Source organism: Microcaecilia unicolor, chromosome 8 (assembly GCF_901765095.1).
Source record: "Microcaecilia unicolor chromosome 8, aMicUni1.1, whole genome shotgun sequence".
NCBI classification, from domain to species: domain Eukaryota; kingdom Metazoa; phylum Chordata; class Amphibia; order Gymnophiona; family Siphonopidae; genus Microcaecilia; species Microcaecilia unicolor.
Window position 1 is genome coordinate 198,196,032 of NC_044038.1, and position 23,473 is coordinate 198,219,504.

The window sequence follows — 23,473 nt, forward strand, 5'->3', positions numbered from 1 at the left end:
CTTAACACTGTTTGGTGCAAAGTTGAACTAGATCTTAACAATTAATGGACTACCTAATCAGTCACACAATTCTGCATGAGTCACAATCAGGATTCAGTCCCCAGTTTAGCGCTGAAACTGTCCTGATAACACTGGTGGCAAATTGGATAAGGAAAGAAAAAACAATAATGCTATTACAATTTGACCTGTCTTCAGCATTTGACATCGGTAGACCACCAAATTCTACTCAGACTTCTAGATGAAATTGGAATCGGTGGTGAAGTCCTCAACTGGTTCCAGAACATCCTAACGGCCAGAACATACCAAGTGAAGATGAACCAAAAACTGTTGGCATCCTGGAAAGCAACCTGCGAGGTCCACCAAGGATCCCCCATCTCACGAACACTTTTCAACATAATGATGACCCCTTCATCTACGCAAACAATGTGCCCATTTCTATTACCTTTGATAATAACCTGAATGAAATACAAGAAAAAAATCAGTCAAGCGATCAAATTGCTGGAAGCCTGGGCAACTTTCTTCAAGCTAAAAATGAACAAACAAAAAACACAGTTTCTAGTGATCACCTCCCCACACTGCAAAGGCACCTACACTAGCATTGAGATCGACAGAACCAACTACTCAATCTCAAGTACTCTAAAGATCCTCTCCCTATATGTTTTATGGCAGAGACTTCCTACCAATTTTGTATCCACCCTCTGGACTGACTCCATTCTGCTTATTTCTTTCTGTAGGTATGGTCTCCAGAATCGCACGCAGTACTTTTAATGTGGTCTCACCAGAGACTTATACAATAGCACTATCACCTCTTTTTTCCTGCTGTACATCCCTTTTCTTATGCACCCAAGCATCCTTCTGGCTTTTACTGTCACCCTTTCTACCTGTTTGGCAACCTTAAGGTCATCAGACACAATCACCCTCAAGTCCTGCTCTTCTTTCTTACACAGAAGCACTTCAACCCCTATACTGTACTGTTCCCTTGGATTCTTGTAAGCCAAGTGCATGAACTTGCACTTCTTAGCATTAAATCTTAGTTGCCAATTTTTGGACCATTCTTCAAGCTTCGCTAGATCCTTCCTTATGTCATCCACCCCTCAAGAGCTTGGTATCATCCACAGTGAGACAAACCTTACCAGACAGTCCTTCCTTAATATCACTCACAAAGATGCTAAAAAAAATCAAGCCCAAAAGCCGACCCCTGCAGTACACCACTGACAACATCCTTTTCCTCAGAGCAGGCTCCATTTACCACTACCCTCTGTCTCCTTCCATTTAACCAGCTTTTAACTCAGTCAGTCATTTTAGGTCCCATACCAAGGGCACTCAGTTTAATTATCAGTCACCTGTGCAGGACTGTGTCAAAGGCTTTGCTAAAATCCGAGTACACCACATCTAGCGCCCCTCCCACATCCAACTGTATGATCACCCAGTCAAAGAAATCAATCAGATTCATCTGACATGACCTACCTCTAGTGAAGCCATGCTGACTTGGGTCCTGCAGTCTGTTCAGTTCGAGAAACCTCACGATCCTCCGCTTTAGAAGCGTTTCCATTAGTTTACTCACCACCGAGGTCATACTGACAGGTCTGGAATTCCCAACCTCCTCTTTGCTTCCACTCTTGCGCAGAGGGATCACATCTGCCCTTTTCCTGTCCTCAGGGCATTGAAGAGGTCAGACAGTGGAGCCATCAGAATCTCTCCGAGTTCCATGAGTACCCTCAGATAATTCCCATCAGGCCCCATTGCTTTGTACACTTTTAGTTTAGATAGCTCTTCACATAGTCTTCTGAGAATCGGTCCTGGTCTACCATACATCCATCCTCCTCAGCATACGTTTTCTGAGGTCATACTATGAAGATAGAACAGAAATAATTGTTAAGCAGTTCAGCTTTATCCTTATCGGTTTCTACATATTTCTCCCCCCTCAGCTTTGAGCATCGCAATGCTATTATGGCACTTCTGTCACTTACATATCTGAAAAATGTCTTGTCCCCCAATTTTATTGTATCGGCTATCTTTTCCTCCATTTGTCTTTTCGCTTTCCTGACAGTTTTTCCAGCTTCTCTTAGCTTTTCCAGATATTTTTGCCTGTCTTCCTCTTTCTGCAATGTTTTGTAATATTTGACGGCTAATCTTTTTTCCCTTACCTGTTCAGCTACAACATTTGAGAACCAGAGTGGCCTTCTTTTCCTCTTACTTTTATGTGATTTTTTTAAACATAAAGGTTTGTCATCTTTAAAATTGCACCATTGCCATTCTACTTCTTTCAACTGTTCCCATCTAACTAACTCTTCCTTGATAAATTCTCCCCCATTTCCACAAAGTTAGTTTTTTTTAAATCTAGAACCTTCAATCTCGAATTAGCCCTCTCCTCCTTTGTCTTAATATTAAACCACACCATTTGGTGATCACTAGATACCAAATGATCTCCCACTGTAACTTCAGAAACATTACCCCCATTTGTAAGTACCAGGTCAAGAATAGCTCCATGCCTCATCGTTTCCATTACCCACTGCTGAAACAATTCTCCCTGTAGAGAATCCAAGATCCCTTTGCTTCTAGATGACCCCGCGGCTGGGACACCCCAATCAACAGTAGTACTTTCCTTTTTCTTGCTATCTTGTGGATGTCTTCAATTAACTCTCTGTCCATTTCTTCTGAGATCTGATTACACCAATATAAATATATTTTTCTTTCTCTTTGCAATTTAACCACAGCGCTTCTTCCTTATCCTATATGTCCTGCAATTCTGTCAAACGAATATTCTTCTTAACATGTAATGCCACTCCTCCACCCTTTTTCCCTACCCTGAGCTTCCTGAATAGATTATAGCCATGTTTAACTATATCCCAATCATGGTTTTCTGTGAGCCACGTCTCTGTGACCACCACTATATCCAAGTCAGCTTCTATCATTGCTACTACTACTACTACTTATCATTACTAGAGTGCTACTAGATGTATTTAGTGCTGTATATTGGACATAAAGAGAGAGTCCCTGCTCGGTAGAGCTTATTGCAGCCTGTAGATCTAGAAATGTGTTTTCCATACTATGGGCATTGGTACACAAAACTGTCTAGATCAGTGATGGGCAACCTTTTGAGCTTGGTGTGTCAAAATTCGCCAAAAAACCGAGCATAACTCGGGTGGTGTGTCACTTCGAGAAAAAAACCATAATTTTGCAATATTTATAGTTTAAATAACAAAAATGTATAATTGTAATATATAACTGTATTTAATAAACCAAAAACTAATTATTTAACTTACCTACTTAGTGACTTCTTTGTTCATCTGTCAGTCGGTTTCTTTTGTTGGTCTTGATATTATTTAACTTGTGTGGGGTGCCGTGAACTAAGATAAGTGAGGGGGAGGGGGAATTCTTTAACTAATCTGCCTATTAGTGACTTTTTTGTTGCTGAATTTCATTGGCTAAATCTTCAATTGAAGGTTGGTATTTTGTACACTTCAAGCCCAAGCAAGCGCTACTAACTTCATCTGTCAATCTGTTTCTTTTGTTGGTTTTGATATTATTTAACGCTGAGAATAAGGTTTCACAAAAGTACGTAGAGGGAAAAATTGTGAGTAAAGCCATTGCTATATTTTTCAGGGTGCTAAAAGTGTCTGGTAATCGGATCCAGGCACTCCAAATTTCCTGGTAACTCAGATATTCTCTTAATAATTGCATCTTTATTCTGCATATCGTGAAATAGAACTGGTGCACATCTTAGGAGAGTTTCTTTAATAAATTCTCCCTCACTGAGTGCTTTTCCATGCTGAGCTATGGAGTGAGCAATGCTCAAACTTGCAGATGTTAAATTTGTAGAACCTTTTACAAATTTAAAGATGGACTTAGATTGGCTCTTATAAAAGTGTAGCTGCCTGGAAATGTATTCCTTCCTTTCATCCTCACTTTTTTTCAAGAGCTGGGAATGATTAGTTTCAAAATGTCTATTTATATTCCACGTTCTGCTTACTACCGTTTCAGTACATAGAACGCAAAATGATCTGCCATTTTTTTCTAAAATGCCATACATCTCGGTCCATGTCTCTTGAAAGGGTCGGCTACTGCTACTACCACTTCCTTTACTTAACCTTGTCTGGTTGGCAGATGGGTACCTCAATACCCCTGAGAAGAGAATCGCCAATCACCACTACCTTTTGCTTCTTATTTGCCATCGATCTGGTGGCTTGGGGAAGTTTTATTATTGTTTCCTCCAGTTTCTGAGCTGTTTCCAGCTCTCCTGCCTCCAGGGCTGTGAACCGATTCTTCAGATCAACAGAAGATGGAGTTATGGGGTTGATTTTGCAGGATTTGGTGACCTGTGTCCAGTTGTCCTCTTCCTGCTCAAGATCTTCTCTCCCTTTGCTGGAGATCCCCAATGTTTTAACATGCATGTCAGGAGTGGATTTCTAGTTGTCACAGATGCTTCTTAATCTTGCCACTTCCTCTCTTAGTTCTTGTATTTCTTTCATGAGGGCTTCAATGTGTATGCATTTATCACATGAGTCCAGAATCTTGCCTTGAGCCAAGCAGTCAGTCTGGAAAGAAGCAGAGGCTGTAATGAGAGCCACACTTTAAGGGTCCTCTGTTTCTTTGCCATACTTCAAGTGTAGAAGCTATTTGTGCCTGTGGATAAAAGAAATGAAGAAGCCTGTCAAAGTCCTAACCTTATTTATCATCACCTGATGTTTAAGTTATAGGAAGCAGGTGGTTTTATTGTGGTATCTGAGGGCATGCTCAAATTTACTCTGTGGGTGTAGCTCAATGTACTTGTTAGGATATATAGAGGGACATTTTCGAAAGGGACATCCATGTTTTGATATGGACATCCTCGCAAAACGTCCCGATCTAGGGGCGGGGAAACCTGTATTTTCAAAACAAGATGGACATCCATCTTTCATTTTGAAAATAACATCAGGAACGTCCAAATCCTTAAATTTGATCATCCCTAGACTTGGTCGTTTCTGATTTTTGGTGCTAATGGAAACCAAGGACGCCCATCTCAGAAACGACCAAATGCAAGCCTGGTTGTGGAAGGAGCCAGCATTTGTAATGCACTGGTCCCCCTGACATGTCAGGACACCAACCGGGCACCCTAGGGGGCACTGCAGTGGACTTCAAAAATTGCTCCCAGGTACATAGCTCCCTTACCTTGTGTGCTGAGCCTCCCAAAACCCACTACCCACAACTGTACACCACTACCATAGCCCTTGCGGGTGAAGAGGGCACCTAGATGTGGGTACAGTGGGTTTGTGGTGGGTTTTGGAGGGCTTGCTGTTTCCTCCACAAATATAACAGGTAGGGGGAGATGGACCTGGGTCTGCCTGCCTGAAGTGCACTGCACCCACTAAAACTGCTCCAGGTACCTGCATACTGCTGTCATGGTCCTGAGTATGACATCTGAAGCTGGCATACAGGCTGGCACAAAATATTTTTAAAGATATTTTTTGAGGGTAGGAGGGGGTTAGTGACCACTGGATGAGTAAGGGGAGGTCATCCTCAATTCTCTCCGGTGATCATCTGGTCATTTCGGGCATCTTTTTGTGCCTTGGTCATAAGAAAAACACGACCAGGTAAAGTCGTCCAAGTGTTCGTCAGGGATGCCCTTGTTTCTTTCGATTATGGGTCAATGATGTCCAAGTGTTAGGCACGCCCATGTCCCACCTTCGCTACGCCTCCGACACGCCCCTTGAACTTTGGCCATCCCTACAACGGAAAGCAGTTAGGGACGTCCAAAACTGGCTTTTGATTATACCGATTTGGACATTTCTGTGAGAAGGACGTCCATCTTCCGATTTATGTCGAAAGATGGGCGTCCTTCTCTTTCAAAAATGAGCCCGATATTGATATAAAGATAGGCCTGCTATTTATGTGGCCTATTTTAACCACTGAACATAGCCGGTTAAGTGCTGAATATCTGTGCCTGACTATGTCATGTGATATAGCCAGTTAGGGGCTAGCCGCTAACTATGGATATTTAGTGGGAGATAATCGGTTATCTCCCATTGAATATCTACAGTTTGGCACCGATATGCTACTTAACCAGTCAGTGGCCATGCCTGGCTGGTTAAAAAGCTTCGAATATTGGGGGAACTCTGTTTATATTCTTTTGAATGTAGAGGCTCCAGACTGGTGCCTGGTTAACTTCTGGGTCAGTGCACATACCTGGATATTCAATGCTGGGATCTGCAAAAACACACTCAGGGATTTTTAGTCTTAGCATATACTGATTCTTGTACATTACCTGGCGGGCATGGAGGAGTTTTCTAATTCACATATCCAGTTTTTCAAGATCTTTAGAATTCCAAAGCTGTATGAGAGCACAGAGCTTACAAGATGATTGATGGCTGGCATCATATTCCATGCTGTTAAAGCACTTTTCATTATTAATTTCATTCCCCTATAATGTTCTTTGCTGACATTTTCTCTCAATAATTTGTGCTGGATAGTTGCTCCTTCCTAGGTATTCTGGGGGAAAATTATCAATGTGGGCTACTATTAAGATAGGTTACTTGGGTCATTAGTAACTAGGTCTCATTGCATAAAACGGGACCGTGCTAAATTAGCACAAGTCAGTGAAAAAATAACTCATCTTATCGGTAGCCCATGTTGTTAACTATGGGGCCCTTTTACCAAGCTGTGGAAAAAAGGGCCTGGCACTGGTGATGGGGGCCATTTTTCCCACGTGCCAGGACCCTTTTTACCACAGCAGGTAAAAAGACTCCAGGCACATGGCTATGCGGTAAGAGAACTCTTACCGCATGGCCATGCAACAGGGAGCCCTTACCACCCATTGAGGTGGTGATAAGGGCTCCCATCCTAATCAAATGGTAACCAGGCAATGCCCGATTACCACCGGGTTATCGCCACGCAAGCCAGTTCCAGGGGTTTTCTTTTTCCTCCGGAAATGGTGCATGCTCGGGGTAGGATTATGACGGGCTGGCGGTAGTCCCGAAAGAGCAAGCAGTAAACCCATGTTGGTCTTACCACCACCCTAAGCCCCTATATATACCTTTGTGTTCAAATTCCTTGATGTCACAGTTTTCAGTCAGAAAGATGTTTTCTTTTAAGGAAGACTATTTTTTCAACTGCTTAGAGTAATAAGTATGAAATTCCCTTGCTAGGAATGCTTATGTATTGCATAATTACTTGTATGTATTTAAAAAAAATGCTTTTAAAGATTGATTACTCAGCTGCTCATGGTCTTCCTTTGTATTTTATCCTTAGAGGTCTTTTAACAATATATTCTATTACATTTGATTGTGGTTTTTAAATTGTATCCGTAGTTATACTCCACCTTGGGATGTTCTAGAAAGGAAATTTAGAAGTCTAATTACATGATAGAGCATCTGAATCATTTTCAGAAAACCCATTTCTGCTGTGTGTCTCCTGTCATCTAGGTAGTTACCCAGATTTAGGCAGCAAGCATGCATGTGAATGCTTGTATTCTCGTAATTCACATGCACATGTGAAAAACATGTATGAATGAGCAGTTTCCAGCTAAACACTTGTCCGTAAATCTATGGCAGTATTCAGTACTTTGCAGGTGGGTGCTGACATAGGCATAGTTTGGTCAGAGCATGGGTGGAACACAAGATGATAAATAATGTAATCTATGCGCATACTTTCACAATCTGGGTGCCAGAATTTACACCAGCTATATGACTGCTATAAGTGCTTATACATAAAATATACACAAATAAATTCCCAGCTATAATATATGATCAGAAGATTTTATCAAATATTCTATTCACAGTTCCATATAGCATGATATCAAAGTTTTTATATTTTCATCTTCAGCAATATCAATTCAAAGAAGTTCTTTCAAATTTTGTTTTATTTAAAAGGATTTAATGTAGAAAATTTCTTCTGTATACAAAAACATATCTCAAACATTGCAGGACACAGACACCACCACCGACACGATTTGCAACTTCTGCCTCCGGGTGTGGTCCGGTTTGACTTGAAAACTGTTGATTGCATATGGCACTTCAATGTCTGCTTCATTATTTTATTATTATTTGTTGCATTTGTATCCCACATTTTCCCACCTATTTGCAGGCTCAGTGTGGCTTACATCGTACCGGAGGTGCGTTTGCAGTCTCCGGGGTTTACAAATACAGAGTGATGTTGAGATGAGATAAAGTTCAGGTGGGGCAGCCACATAAGGTCATTGAACAGTGGGAGAGTTGTGTTTTATGCATTTTGAATTATCAGTAAAGTGCATCTAAAATGTCCCCAGTATTACATTTAGATCATTAATTGGATTTACACTTAAAATATAAGCACATAATTGACCTCTTGTGCTAGTATTCTGTACAGAAAAGTAGGTGCCTACTTTTCTTTATAGAATAAGCTCCAAACAAGTGCAGTCTTGGTGCTTAAAAATAGACACCCCTTTATAGAATTACCCTGATATGTTACTTACTCCTCAATGTTATTTTGTTTTTCTTTAGCTTCCTCCTGGTCTTTTCCTGCTTGGTGCTCTCTGTCTTCTCAACCATTAAGGAATATGAGAAGAGCTCAGAAGGGGCTCTCTACATACTGGTATGTCAGAATTGGCAGTGTCCTGTGTTCTGGCTGTTGTAATCCTGCTGTGTCTGCACAAAGAGTCATTAAGGGGGTAGTTTTGTCTTGCATTTTAATTTGGTTCAGCTTGGTGCATTTTACTCTTAGATATGTTAAGCTGATTGATTTTATTCCTTATATTCTTAGGGTGTGAATTCTTTGAGTCCATTGGACGTTTTGTTTTTCCATCAACTTTGGTTTCACCTTCGCTGTGTTTGCCTGCTTGCATTGACCTGTGCGAGAGTCTATTGTTCTTCTATGTTTGTCGACACATGCTAATGCTAACATTAGCACATGATCAGAAATTCAAATAAAAGCAAAAGTGCTTATTTTGTAGATGGTCTTATTGCATGGGAAAGCCCCATGTTAGGGTGTGGTAAGTTCTGTGCTTTTTTTGTAGGAAAAAAGGTACTGGTACTCATTATTTTATTTTATTTATTTTTGTTACATTTGTACCCTGTGCTTTCCCACTCATGGCAGGCTCAATGTGGAAGGCAATGGAGGGTTAAGTGACTTGCCCAGAGTCACAAGGAGCTGCCTGTGCTGGGAATTGAACTCAGTTCCTCAGTTCCCCAGGACCAAAGTCCACCACCCTAACCACTAGGCCACTCCTCCTGTCCACCACCTATGGCTCCACCCCTATGATAGCCACACCCATGTTAGCTACACCCCTTTTACCAACCATGGCGCATATAAACAGGCATCATTGAAAATATTATACCAGTATAGGAGAAAAAAATAACTTGAATTTTTTCATTATAAATAATTTCTGTATGATGTTACAGCTCCAGTATACCCAGTGCAAAATAAAACAGCAGATGTAAATTCTCAAATTGGACATATTCCAAACACTAAAATGAAAATAAAATGATTTTTTTTCTACCTTTGTTGTCTGGTGACTTTATTTTTCTGATCATGTCAGTCCCAGTCTCTGATTCTGCTGCTCTCTATCTGTTCCCTTAACTCTGTTTCCAGGGATTCCTTTCCATTTATTTCTTTACTTTCCTCCTTTCTTCTTCATTTCTTGCTCTACATCCAAAGGTTAAAGCTGGGTCCTCCGCAGACTTGACTGGAGGAGGTACAGAGTGGATCCAGTTTTTGCCTTTTTTCTCCATCAATGTGCAGTTTTTCTCCTCTTTTCCCTTTCCCTCATCTCCATCAGTATGCATCTCCTTCCTATTCTTCCCTCCCCTCCATCCATATGCATCTCCTGTCCATCCTCTCTCTTCCCTCTCATCCATCCATGTCCAGCATTTCTTCTCTCTCCTCTCCTCCATCCGTTCATCTCACTTCCTCTCTCTTCCCTCCCCTCCATCCATGTTCATCTCACTTCCTCCCTCTTCCCTCCCCTCCATCCATGTCCAGCATTTCAACTCTCTCCCCTCGATCCGTGTCCAGAATTTCTCGTCTCCCCTAAATCCATGTGCATCTCCTCCTCTGTCTTCCCTCCCCTCCATCCATGTACAGCATTTCTCTTCTCCCCCTCCCCTCCATCCATGTTCATCTCATTCCCTCTCTTTCCTCATCTCCATCCATGTCCAGCATTTCAACTCTCTCCCCTCCCCACCATCCATGTGCATCTCCTTCCTCTGTCTTGCCTCTCCTCCATCCAAGTCCAGCATTTCTCCTCCTTCCCTTCCCCTCCATCCATGTGCATCTCCTTCCTCTGTTTTTCCTTCTCTCCAACTTTTCTCTTCTCTGCCCTCCACTCTATCCATGTCCAGCATTACTCATCTCTCCCCTCCCCTCCATCCATGTGCATCTCCTTCCTGCCTTCCCTCTCCTCCATCCATATTCGGCATTTCTCCTGCCCTCCCCTCTATCCATCCATATCCAGCAACTCTCCCCTGCCCTCCCCTCCTATCCATGTCCAGCAATTCTCCTTTGCCCCTATTCTTCCCTCCCATCCATGTCCAGTGATTCTCCTCTCTCCCCTCCATCCATGTGCATTTCCTTCCTGTCTTCCCTCTCCTCCATCCATGTCCAATATTTCTCCTGCCCTGCCCTCCATTCATCCATGTCCAGCAGCTCTCCCCTGCCCTCTCATCCCATTCCATCCATGTCCAGGATTCTCCTCTGCCCTCCCCTCCCCTCCATATACAGCGATTCTCCTCTCTCCCCTGCCCTCCCCTCCATGTCCAGCGATTCTCCTTTGCTCCTATCCTTCCCTCCCATCCATGTTCACCGATTCTCTGCCCTCCCCTCCATGTCCAGTGATTCTCCTTTCCCCCTTACCCTCCCCCTCCCTTCCATGTCCAGTGACTCACCCCAGCCTCCACCTGCCCCCCAAGATCATTCCAACCCAATCCCCACTTGCCCGCCCTCAGCTCACCAACTTTCCATTCTACCCCTTGCAAATCTAATATTTACCAAAGTCGCAGCGCGAACCAGTGGTAGTGAAACCAGCAAGCAGGCAGGCTCGCCTCCTCGTCACTTCCCTGCCCTCTCTCAGCACAGCATCCCACCTTCGTTGCTTCCCTGCCTTTGTCACTTCCCTGCCCTCTCAGCACAGTGTCCCGCCTTCCTCTGATGTAATTTCCTTTCCCCGAGGGAGGGACGCTGTGCTGAGAGGGCAGGGAAGCGACGAAGGTGGGATGCTGTGCTGAGAGAGGGCAGGAAAGCGACGAGGAGGTGAGGCTGCCTGCTTGCTGGTTTCACTACCGCCGGTTCGCGCTGCGACTTCGGTAAATATTAGATTTGCAGGGGGCAGAACGGAAAAACAGAAAAAAGGTGTCGGTACACCATACCGGCGCGTACCGGCACAAAAAAAGCACTGGCTAAGTTCATTCTACTAGTGTACCTTAGTAAAAGGTCCATTTACTACATATTCTTTCTGTACTACTACTACTAATAATTTCTATAGTGCTACTAGACATACACAGCGCTGTACACATTCCCAGCGTACTTCCCTGTCTGGGTCTCACCAAGAAGATATTCTGCATGTCCTCCATCCTTTCTGCTTTCCATGAGCTCTCATAAAGGATTCTTCTTGCATAGCCTCTGTCTATATTTTACCCCATCCATCTGTCATCCAGGAGTTACCCCTGTACAGCTTTCTCCTCCTTGACTCTTAGGGATCAACCACTGTTCTCATTCCTGTGTTGATACTTTGTGCTGTGTCTGTGTTCTCTCTTGCAGTCTGAGGTTACTCCTTTGTCTTATTTCTCAGAACTCACACCTTACTTTCTTCTGCAGGAGATTGTCACTATCGTGGTGTTTGGAGTGGAATACTTTGTGAGGATCTGGGCAGCAGGCTGTTGCTGTCGGTATCGGGGCTGGAGAGGAAGATTAAAATTTGCCCGGAAACCGTTCTGCATCATTGGTAATAATTACTTCTGGGGTCACCCTATCTGCATAAAGTAAGCCATGCTGTGTCCAGGTGACACCATGCAGAGTTTGGTGCTAAACTCTCTTTCCATTCTAATGATGCAAAACCTTGCAGACCTGATAATGGCATGTATTCTTTTTCCATATTGGTGAAATAAGATCATTGAATCACTGAGAGTTCAAAAAAAAGAATCAAGGTAAAGGTAAGTAACCACAATCTTCAATGTTTTTCATCATCATCATCAGTCTCAAAAACTTCTCATGCATTAAGAACATTGAAGGCTGGGGTTATTGACTGTTACCTTGTTATTATTGAAGTCTTTTTCTCTCTTATGTAAATATGTATGTCTCTGAGAACTACGCTCTTTTTTGTGACAAGCTGCAAATTTTGACTGAAGTCTTTTGTTCTTCTTGTTGTTCTTTTAGTATTTGACTACAGAATTCACTGCCTCCTTTTCTCACTGGCTATCATACTGTCTACTCACCAGTATTCTTCTATATGAGACTTGGCTGTCAGGTGCACTTATATTAATATTTAAAAAATTAAGGAGTTGTTTTACCAAGCTGCGGGAAAAGGGCCCCGTGCTAGCAGCGGGACTGTTTTTCCCACTCACCAGGGCCATTTCTCTGCAGCTGGTAAAAGCCAAAAAAGAAAAAATGGCCACACGGTGACATAACTCTTACTGCATGGCCATGTGGCAGGGAGCCCTTACTGCCACCCATTGAGGTGGTGATAAGGGCAACCTGGCAGCAACCGGGCAGTACGCGGCAATGCCCAATTACTGCCGGGTTATCGCCATGCAAGCCATTTCCGGGAGTTTTCTTTTCCCCCAGAAATTGCACACATTCGGAGTGGAACTAGCAGGGCAGTTGCACTGGGCCGGCAGTAGTCCCAGAAGAGTGAGTGGTAAGCCCGTGTTGGGCTTACCACCGCTCTGCAAAAGGGCTCCTTAATTATGCAAGAAGATCACAGCTGCAACCTCTGGTCACCTGTCCCAATATTTTGTGCAGAGTGTAGTAGTGTTTGAGTCTTTGAGGCCTACATACATGCTCTTTCTTCACATGTATTCTCTAAAGATCATTCACAGCATCATCAGTATTTGAGTCTGTGACAGAATGGAATATTAAGAGGATATACATAAAAACTTTGGCTAAAGTAAAAATAGTTCTGCTCTTATCTCAGAGAGGGGAGCTCCCTCTTTAGCTCAGTTGTAGAAACTCTGATCTGGATGCAGAAACAGGACCGTCGGGGGGGGGGGGGGGGGGGGAGGCAGGGGCGGTAAAATTCCCCAGGCCCGGGCCTCCAAGGGGGGTCCAGTGATGGGGTCTCTCTCTCTCTCTCACCTGCTCCTAACGGGACTCAGGTGGTCATATCCTGACAGGAGCAGGAAAGAGAAAACTCTAGCTCCGGCCCAGGCCTCCATTGGAGGCTGTGGAGGACCCAGAGGAGCAGATACAGCAGATTAAGGTGCAGTATATAGAATATGCTTAGTTGATATCCCAACACCTAAAACTACACACATCCATTTACACCAATGAAAACGTGGCATAAATCCCTGTGCGTCGATTTACGTGGACTGGACCATGTTATATAACAATGCAGGTAAATTTGAGAACACCCATAGCCACACTCCTTTTGAACTGCATGCTTTAGAATTTAGGCACAGTTCGTTACGGTATATGCTTAGCGAGTTATGTGTGTAAATTCTAATTATTGCCAATTAGTGCTCATTATTGCTTGTTAAGTGCTGTTAACAACGCTGATTGGCTTGATAAGCCAATTAATTTATACACATTGTTATGGGATATGCTTAGATTTAGGTGCGGAAGCTCAATATATAGAATCCAGCAGTAAGAACTAGCCTAAAAATGATCATTTTGATTAAACAACATTGAGATATTGGTGTCCTTATGTGAAACTGGCTAGATAGTTCAAAACCGATTCAACTTAAATTCCAGTAATAAATAAAAATAATTATTGCATAGAAACATAGAATAAATCATGGAAATAAATATAGATTACTGTAAAATAAATTAATTGAAAACACATATAGGTCTAGATTCTGTACATGGTGCCATAAAATCCTCGCTGAAAAAAATGAGTGCTAATCGCTATTCTATAAATGGCACTCCAAGTTGGATTCCGTTTATGGAATAGCATTTGGCACCAGAATCCGCACCAAAATTTGACCGTGAGGATTTACATCAACTGAATCCTGGTGTAAATTCTCATACCTAAATTAGCATGAATCCCCCATATTCTATAACACTGCATACAAATTCATGAAACATTCCTGGCCTGACCATGCCTCTCCCATGGCCACGCCCTTATTCAGATCTACATGTAAAAATTTATGTGCATATCTTTATAGAATGTTGCCTATAAAGATGCACATGTAAATTTTAGTAACTGATTGTTAGTGCCCAATTATCACACTAATTTTGTTAAGCTAATAAATTGCACACACAAATTGGGCATGAACCCAAATTTTCACATGCAATTTTCAGCGCCATATATAGAATTAGGGGGATAATAGCTATGAAACCAGTGGCATAGCCAGACCTCGATGGGGGAGAGGGCCAGAGCCCAAAGTAGGGGAGGCATATTTTGACCCGCCTCCTCACTGCACATCCCCTCCCCCCCGGCCTCTGCATCATCATACCTTGGCTGGCATTTGTCTCGCATTGCCTGCCATGCTCGTCTCAGTTGCGCTGTGCATGCTCATTTTAATGAAAATGAGCATGAAGAAAGTTGCGTATGCTCAGTTTCACTAAAATGAGCTTGCACGGCGCGACTGAGAACAGCAGGACAGGTAATGCAGCGAGACCAGTGCTGGATAAACACTTCAGATGGGGGGGTTGGGAACCCCCATGAGCCAAACCAAGGGCCCCAGAGCCAATTTGGGGGGCCCAGGCCCCCATGGCCCTCCATAGCTACACCACTGTATGAAACTGTACGCAAAAATGATTTCCAAACAATAATTGCAAGATCCTACAAACTGAAAACACATATGCCAATGTAAACTGCAGCCAAAGTATAGATCACGTTTGTGTTATAGATATGCTGTAAAATCAAGTTCATGGTTTAAACCACAGAGTACCACTATATTGAGTTCAAAGATAAGTCTCTGTTCTGATCTAAGCAATGTAATACAGCAGAGTCTCGATTATCTGACGTAAACGGGACCGGCCTGTTGTTAGATAAGTGAAAGATAATTGAAAAGTTGAATCATGCAGAAAACAATGTTAACCCTTCAAACAACGCATGGAAAACATATTTTATGCATGAAGAACAGACTTAAGGTATCTTTATTTAAAATGCTGTTTATTAACACTAATCAGCAATGACTAAACTGAAAAAAAATGTACAGCAGGCAATTTGAGCACAATACAGAGCAGAGTACACAGCACAGCACTTGTATAGCAGGCAATGTGAACAGAAATACAGTATTGTACAGATACAGAACTGTGCAAAGGAAATCATGTTTATCAAAAGCATATACAGAAATACAGAACCAAGCAGAGACCCATTTCTCAGGGTCACTACATGTTCAGCCTCACTCAAGTTGGGTTCTCCAGTCAGTTCCAAGATAGCAGAACCAAGAATAACAGTAATCAAGACAGCAGAACCAAGCCAGAGCCCCATATCTCCAGACAGCAGAACTGCAAGTGGAAAACCTCCAGCTATAAGAATGAGATTAACAATAAAGAAAGTGATGTAAATGCAAATGAACAAACAGGAATACAGTAGATGTACATACAGTACTACATAAAACTCATTTTGCATTAAGAATCTTGCTGAAAGCAAGGCCTCAGATCAAAAATGGATCCCTGGCAGGAAAAGCAGGCTCTCGGGTCACATAGTGCGGGTCCAAACATTTCTGCAAAAGCACGGTCTCAGATAAAAAATGGTTCCATGGTAGGAAAGCAAGGTCTCAGCTGAAAGCATCTTTAATTTTCATTTTCTTTAGCATGTCCTTTCTGCCAAAGTTTCTGCACTATAGGGAAAACAATTTTTTCCCTCTTTTGGCTGGTCAAAAATTGCTGCCATGCTGTAAAAGCAAGGTCTAAGCTTGAAATTTCTTCAACAGTTCTGTTGCTGCACAAGTGAGGTCCCAGGTCTAAAAATTACTGTCATGCTGTAAAATTATAAAAGCAAGGTCTCAGCTTAAAACTTTTTCAACGGTTCCCTTGCTGCACAAGCAGGGTCCCAGGTCCAAAAAATATAGTTGCCTTGCACAGAACTGTAATCTCAAACGTTTTTTAATGAATGAATGAATTAATTAATACATGAAAGCATGGTCTCAAATCAAAAAATGGTTCCCTCGCTGCAAAAAGTGGGGTCCCAGACCCAAAACTTCATGCATAGAAGCATGGGCTCAAACCACAAACAGGAAGAGAAGCCATGCACTTCTTAACTCGGATGAGGGGTGCATGAAGGAGTATCAGCTGCAAAGCTTGGTTCCCTTGTAGAGAAGCACAGTCTCAGCTCAAACATGGCTAAGGATGGTTTCCTTGCAGCTTCTGAAGCCAGAAAATAGGAAGTGAAGCCATGCACTTCTTAACAGCAATGTAATGACATCATGGAGGGGGGGGGGGGGGGGTCTGTCGGATATGCCTGATTGTTGGATTAGTGAAGGTCAGGTAATTGAGGCTATACAGCAGGTTGGATTTTAATGATTTGTTGTGACAACTCTTTTAATCAAGCTGGCTAATATTCAAAGTGATTTAAGCACTTAAATCACCTTTGCTACCTAAATCTCAATATTCAGCAGCACTAAAGTGGGCAGCACTGCTCAATATCACCTCTGACCACCCCGGGTTATGTGGATACCAACTATATTAAGTGCCAGCACTCGTATAGCTGAGTAGCTGTCCTAAATTAGGCAGCTTAGCTATGCGTGTGCCAGCACTGATTATCAGCTGGTATCCAAATAACGTTTTTTGCTTTAACCCCCACCCCCCATGATCCCCCTCAGTCCCCCCCCCCAACAAAGCCCCCTTTTCTTATGGAGATGCTATATAGATCATGTGTGCTTATGATATGGTGAGGCACACTAGAACAATTACATTCTTTCCATCAATGGCTAAATAATTTGGATATCAACTTGAAGCTTCAGATGCAATCAGATAACTACAATTTTTATTTTTAGATATTCTAATAACATATGATAAGAAGCAATTTTCTACAGACTTGTACAGAAAGCCAACAATCAATAAACTCCTTGATTATAAGAGCTGCCACAACAAATCATTAAAAAACAACCTGCCATATATCCAATTCTTAAAACTAATAACGCTATGTCCTGATCCTCTGGATTTTACATTGACTCTCAAAATGATATTGTGCAAAGTCCAAAATCCTGTCTCTGGCCTCTAAGACTCTAAAACATTTGTGTACTACTATGCTTTAGCAGTCTTGCCACCCCATCTGCACTTCTCTGCCCTCTGCACCCACTGCCAGAAGCCCTTTCAGTTGTGTCTGCCCCAAAAATTCTGCGACTCACAACAATTAGAATGAGAAACTACACAGAATCAATGCCAGTCCTGTAGAATGTCTTGTCATCAAACCATCTCCAGATATTTTAATAGGAAGAAACCCATTGACAACCAGGCTTTTTGGGCAGATTATGGTCCTCAATTAAAACCAGAGCTCTATACCCATGAATCACTACCATAGATAACACCATAGACCTTGATATATCGAATATTGCCACAAGTACCTGAATTATCCCTATGAACCACCCATGATGACCGCCTCTTCTGTATTTACTCAGCACATTACTCATTCCTAAAATGATGATTATTGCCTACAGTACATCCATTGAACACTCTTGTCCTCACTATGATTTATATCCTTTATTATGTATTAATTTTTGTATCCTTGTTCTCAAGCTGTGAAATTGTCTTGATTATATTTATTTACTTGTTTTGCTCTCTTTGGAAAAGTGTGAAATAAATAAACGGTGATAGTGATGGTGTTACTTCTGTATTTACAAACTGTGGAATGTGAGAAGATGTCCCATAGCTTCAGTTTATTTCTCCGTGTTGCTACCATGGTCCTGGGTGAAATGTGGTGGGAAGTTACAGAATCCACAGGGTCAACATCACATGCATTTTCCATCTCATGTAAAAGAGGGAGACACAACAAAGAGAAGTGTGGGCAGAAGTGAAGGGTTAAGGGGAAAGCCTGGAGTAAACGTGCAGGTTACCTGAGCCCTGTCTCCTTTGCCTCTACACACAGATATCATGGTCTTGATTGCCTCCATCGCTGTTCTGGCTGCTGGCTCCCAGGGGAATGTTTTTGCCACATCAGCACTCAGGAGTCTACGCTTCTTGCAAATCTTGCGTATGATTCGCATGGACCGTAGAGGGGGTACCTGGAAACTGCTGGGCTCTGTGGTGTATGCACATAGCAAGGTAGGACATAACCTGGTAATTATTACTTAGCAATTACCATTCAGTCAGTCAAGGCTATTGGCAGAGAATATGGGGGAAGCTCATTGCTATTTTTTAACTTACTGAAGCAATACATTTTAAACATTTAATTTGGAAATCTGCTGGCTTTTGACACAGATTATTGCAAAAACCTTAGCGAAGACTTCTTGATTTGCTAATCGCCTTGGGTCTTCAAGTTATTTTGCTCAATTGGAAAGACATTTTGGCTGTTATAATGTATGGTGGAGTATGGCTTGTTGTACTACTAAATGTGAAGTTGTAACCGTTGAGCAACTCAATCACATTCGATCCCATCACAAGATGTAGGAACCCTTGAGTGTTATTTGAAATTGCCTGCACCTCACTTGTAATGTTAATTCATGATTTTTGTGCACACTAAGTTATTTATTTATTTATTTATTTATTGCATTTGTATCCCACATTTTCCCACCTCTTTGCAGGCTCAATGTGGCTTATTTGTTGTTGTTACTTAAATTTCCAATAAAATGTTGAACTAGTCAACGAGCTCTCGGGCACTCATCTGTCACTCAATGAAATAAGTATCATAACTGGCTTAAACTGCATAACAAATTACGGACATCCTGCTACACAGGAACTTGTATATCTAGTCTCAAGGTTGTCTAATATACTGTTCTGACAAGACAATTAGATCTAACAGTATTCCCCGGTATTTAACTTTGAACTTTCCTCTCATCACTCCTTATTGTTTTGCAGGAATTAATTACTGCCTGGTATATTGGTTTCCTCTGTCTTGTTCTTGCCTCTTTCTTGGTGTACCTGGCTGAGAAGGGTGAAAATGACCATTTTGACACATATGCAGATGCGCTCTGGTGGGGTCTGGTAAGTACCACTCAGATACAACAAATACCTTGTGTTTTAGAGATTGAAGGAAGGAAGCTGGCCTTTGGTTAACACCCTTCACTTATAGCAAAGGTGTCCTGTAATAGCAGTTGGGTGGGTAGAGTGAGGATCTGGCATAGGACCTTATGTGCCTGTCTATCCAGGGATGCAAAGAAGAGTCTCAATTAGGCCAAATGAATTTATTTATTTGTACTAGTTCTTCCATAACAGGTTTCAAAGCAGTTTACATGGATAAATACTAAATAATTAATCATTTAAAACAGAATAGCACATTTAAAATAAAAAAATCCTTAGAAAAAACATAAATTATACAAGGTTTAAGAAAGAGCATGCAAGAAATCATGCTATAAAATGTTTACAGAAAACCCTAATTTCTGTTATCTGTTTTAATGCAAGTGGCAAAAAATTCATACATTTAGACCAGCATGAGAAAACTCTCAACCTAGTTAACACTAATTTCATACCTTCTGGTAATCTGAACAATGCCAGCTGTAGAATGATTGCAACTTGGAGTACCTTCCTGAATTTGATTAGGAAGCAACTGTGAAACTAAGCCATATAGCACTTTTGTACTAGTGTGCTCAGTCTACCATACACTGCAATCATCTATCATGTTACTATTTGGATCTGAATTCACTATTGTAACCTGTCCCAGCAGCATAATACTGGTTTTGTTTGTTTTTTTAAAATTGTATTTGGATTTTATATTTAATTACTTTCTTTTCCAAACCCAAACTCAAGATGAAGGACATTTTGGTTGGTACATTAGGCATTTCTTACTGTACACCGCCTTGAGTGAATTCCTTCAAAAAGGCGGTAAATAAATCCTAATAAATAAATAAATTTCCTGGGCCAGAGGGCTTACACTCTAAGGGCTAGATTTACTAACCTGCATTCATGTATTAGCATACATTAATTTGCATTTAATATGTGTTAATGTTTTTAACGATTACTAGTAAATAGAGTCCTTTGAAAATGATGCAGTTAATAGGCTTAGACTTAGGCATGTGTGTGAAACAATGAGAAATGAAGTGACTTAATAATTTCACAAGGAATGCAGAAGCTAGTGGTAAAAAACTGCCCGGTAGGGATGGGCTTTGTTTGCAATGGCATAGGAATTGTCACTGTATGGTATTAGCAAATGAAAATGAGCTGAAATAACACAACATTTTATGGGTTTTTTTTGTTTCTTGATAATAGTGTGTACTCTTTGCAGAAAATACACACTATCAGGAAAGAGAGTGCACTATTTTAGAAAAAGGGCACGCTCTTCCTAAAGAATGTCTACTATTAGGAAAGAGTGTGCCTTCTTTTCTCAATAGTGTATGCATGCTGGTTCAGATATGCATGATAGTTCATGCATGAGTACACTGTCGAGAAATGAGTGCACATTCTTTGATAATAGTGTGTAATTTTTAGGAAGAGTGCAGCCTCTTTCCAAATAGTGCACACTCTTTAGAAAAAGTCTGTTCTGATGACATTCATCCTGGAATTTAAAAAAAATGAAACAAACAAACAAACAAACAAACAAAACAAAGATTCCTATAAATGACACAACATAGCAATTTTTCTGCTACCCATCCCTACTAACCAGCAAATGCTGTAGTGTAGACCTCACTAACCACTTCACACTTTCTCCAGATTACCCTAACGACCATTGGCTATGGGGACAAGTATCCAAAGACTTGGAATGGACGTCTTTTGGCAGCAACCTTTACCCTAATTGGTGTGTCCTTCTTTGCTCTTCCTGCTGTAAGTCAATCTCCTTAATTCCCTTTTAGAGTAGCTCTCACACTGTTGCACTGCAGAATCCCATTAAGTCTTTTGCTCAGAGCATGTGATTTTGTTCAGCTCCCTCATTATACAGAGTTTATGATTTTAGCCCAGATAATCCCTGTTAGTGGACGCAATCTGCTTCAAGAACCAGGAGTGTAAAGTGCCTTGAATGGGTGTCTGATATCAGGCAGCTTTATCATCCAGTGAATGCAGAATCATGAGTCAAACTCCCCCAAGCTCCCTATAGTTATATCACTGAGGGGCCCTTTTAGAAAGGCACGGGAGGGCCTACGCACGTACAGCGCATGCCAGATCGGCACTACAGCCTGGCCAGTGCATGAGCCGGGCGGTAATTCTGAATTTGGCTCACACCGAATCCTGTAGTAGAAAATAATTTTCTATTTTCTACCGTGGACTGCTTACTTGGCGGTAAACAACAGTTGGTGTGTGCTGCATGCTTACCACATGGGTAGCATGTGAGACCTTACAGCTAGGTCAATGGGTGACAGTAAGGTCTCAGGCCAGAAATGGACATGTGCTGGTTTCAATTTTAGTGCATGTCCATTTTCTGGCCCCTTTAAAAAGGCCCTTTTTCCTAGACACGGTAAAAAATGGCCTGGCGCTTGCCCAAAAGACGCACTCGCACTTCCACAGGCCACTTTTTACTGTGGCTTAGTAAAAGGGGGAAGGGGAAAGGGTGGGGGGAATAGGCCTTGACATACTGCCTTTCTGAGGTTTTTGCAACTACATTCAAAGTGCTTTACATATATTCAGGGACTTATTTTGTACCAGGGGCAATGGAGGGTTAAGTGACTTGCCCAGAGTCACAAGGAACTGCAGTGGGAATTGAACTCAGTTCCCCAGGATCAAAGTCCACTGCACGAACCACTAGGCTACTCCTTCAAAGGACCCCTAAGAAAGCTGTTTGAGTTCTGTTGAATATATAAACTCCTGTGTGTAGTCAGGAATATTTACATTGTCTCTCGAGTTAGAATTTTTATGCTTCAATTTCCCTGTGGGGTTTTGTTGTCAACTGCTGCTGGGCTAAAGCCATCCACTTTACTACATGACTGCTTCTTGGTTTCAGGGGATCTTGGGTTCTGGGTTTGCACTGAAGGTACAGGAACAGCATCGTCAGAAGCACTTTGAGAAGAGACGGAACCCAGCAGCAGGACTGATACAGGTCAGGAGCTGGACATGTTAGCCTTGGGCTGACAGTGTAGACCATGAAGCGATGAAACCCGAATCTCTAGCAATACCTGTAACTCTGTGATTTGTTCTGTATACTCAGACAGTGGTACCACTCTATATACCTGGTATATGCTGAACTTAGATCAGAAAGGCACGTAGTCCAACACTGAAAACAAGGCCTGGTTGATTTTCACCCTCTAATAATAACTCAGAAATGCTACAATCTACTTTTCAGGTGATTCTTTCATAGGCAATGTGTGGGAGGTGTAAGTTCTGCTCAGCACATTCTCCCCCTCCCCCATTCCTCTGCCCAGTGACGCAGGGGAAGTGTGATCCAGTGGTTTACCAGAATGAGAATAAAATACAGACTCAGTATAATGCAATGTGCAAAGAGAGAGATTTAATATGCAAAACGGATGGAGCTGGGAATTGGGTTATCTGGGATGCAGACAAATGGATGCCTTCCGATGACAGTAGCATGCTTAGCTGTAGTTAAACTTGATGTCTCTTTAGAATTCTGCCATGGCATGACCTCGCCTCTGCTTCTTCTAAGATTTTACTTTTTTCTGACCACTGATTATTGATTACTGAAGCACATGTTTGAGACTCAGAAAATGTTTCCTTTATGATTAGCTTTCCCTGGCCCTCTTAGATTCGTCTACTAATGTGAAGGCACACTCCATGCATCACTTATATAAATGAGTTCCAAATACACTTGAGTGAAAGTATTTGAAAAGCAAATAGATGCATTTTAAAACCCTTTAGGGAAAGTTTAATGGGGTTCTGTACTCTACACTGTGATATCACAAAGGCTGGATTCTGACACCACAGGATGAAGAGGTTTATTCAGAAAGAGGGAGCTGCTGTTATGTGTTAAGGAAAGATAAACAGGAGAACATGGAACCTTTACTATCAGTAGAACTTTTTTTCAGGGGTACTGAGTACTGGCATCTTTTCCATTACCTACTAAAAGTGACCCATAGTCCCCATATATTAATGATAGAGGTATATAAAATAATGAGTGGAGTGGAACAGGTGGATGTGAAGCGTCTGTTCACGTTTTCCAAAAATACTAAGACTAGGGGGCATGCGATTAAACTACAGTGTAGTAAATTTAAAACAAATCGGAGAAAATGTTTCTTCACCCAACGTGTAATTAAACTCTGGAATTCATTGCCGGAAAATATGGTGAAGGCGGTTAGCTTAGCAGAGTTTAAAAAGGGGTTGGACGGTTTCCTAAAGGACAAGTCCATAAACGGACTAGGAAAAATCCAAAATCCCAGGAATAACA

The 23,473-nt window shown here is 41.9% G+C and overlaps 1 protein-coding gene across 1 annotated transcript in view; it reads left to right on the top strand.

Annotated features, from left to right (window-relative positions):
* KCNQ2 (potassium voltage-gated channel subfamily Q member 2) overlaps positions 1–23,473 on the top strand; it is a 157,083-nt gene that overhangs the window by 33,453 nt on the left and 100,157 nt on the right. Inside the window, exons 2-7 of the mRNA XM_030213450.1 lie at positions 8,457–8,547; positions 11,764–11,890; positions 18,140–18,315; positions 19,069–19,194; positions 20,857–20,967; positions 22,079–22,174. Of these exons, the coding sequence (XP_030069310.1) occupies positions 8,457–8,547; positions 11,764–11,890; positions 18,140–18,315; positions 19,069–19,194; positions 20,857–20,967; positions 22,079–22,174 (727 nt within the window). The remainder of the gene's footprint in view (positions 1–8,456; positions 8,548–11,763; positions 11,891–18,139; positions 18,316–19,068; positions 19,195–20,856; positions 20,968–22,078; positions 22,175–23,473) is intronic.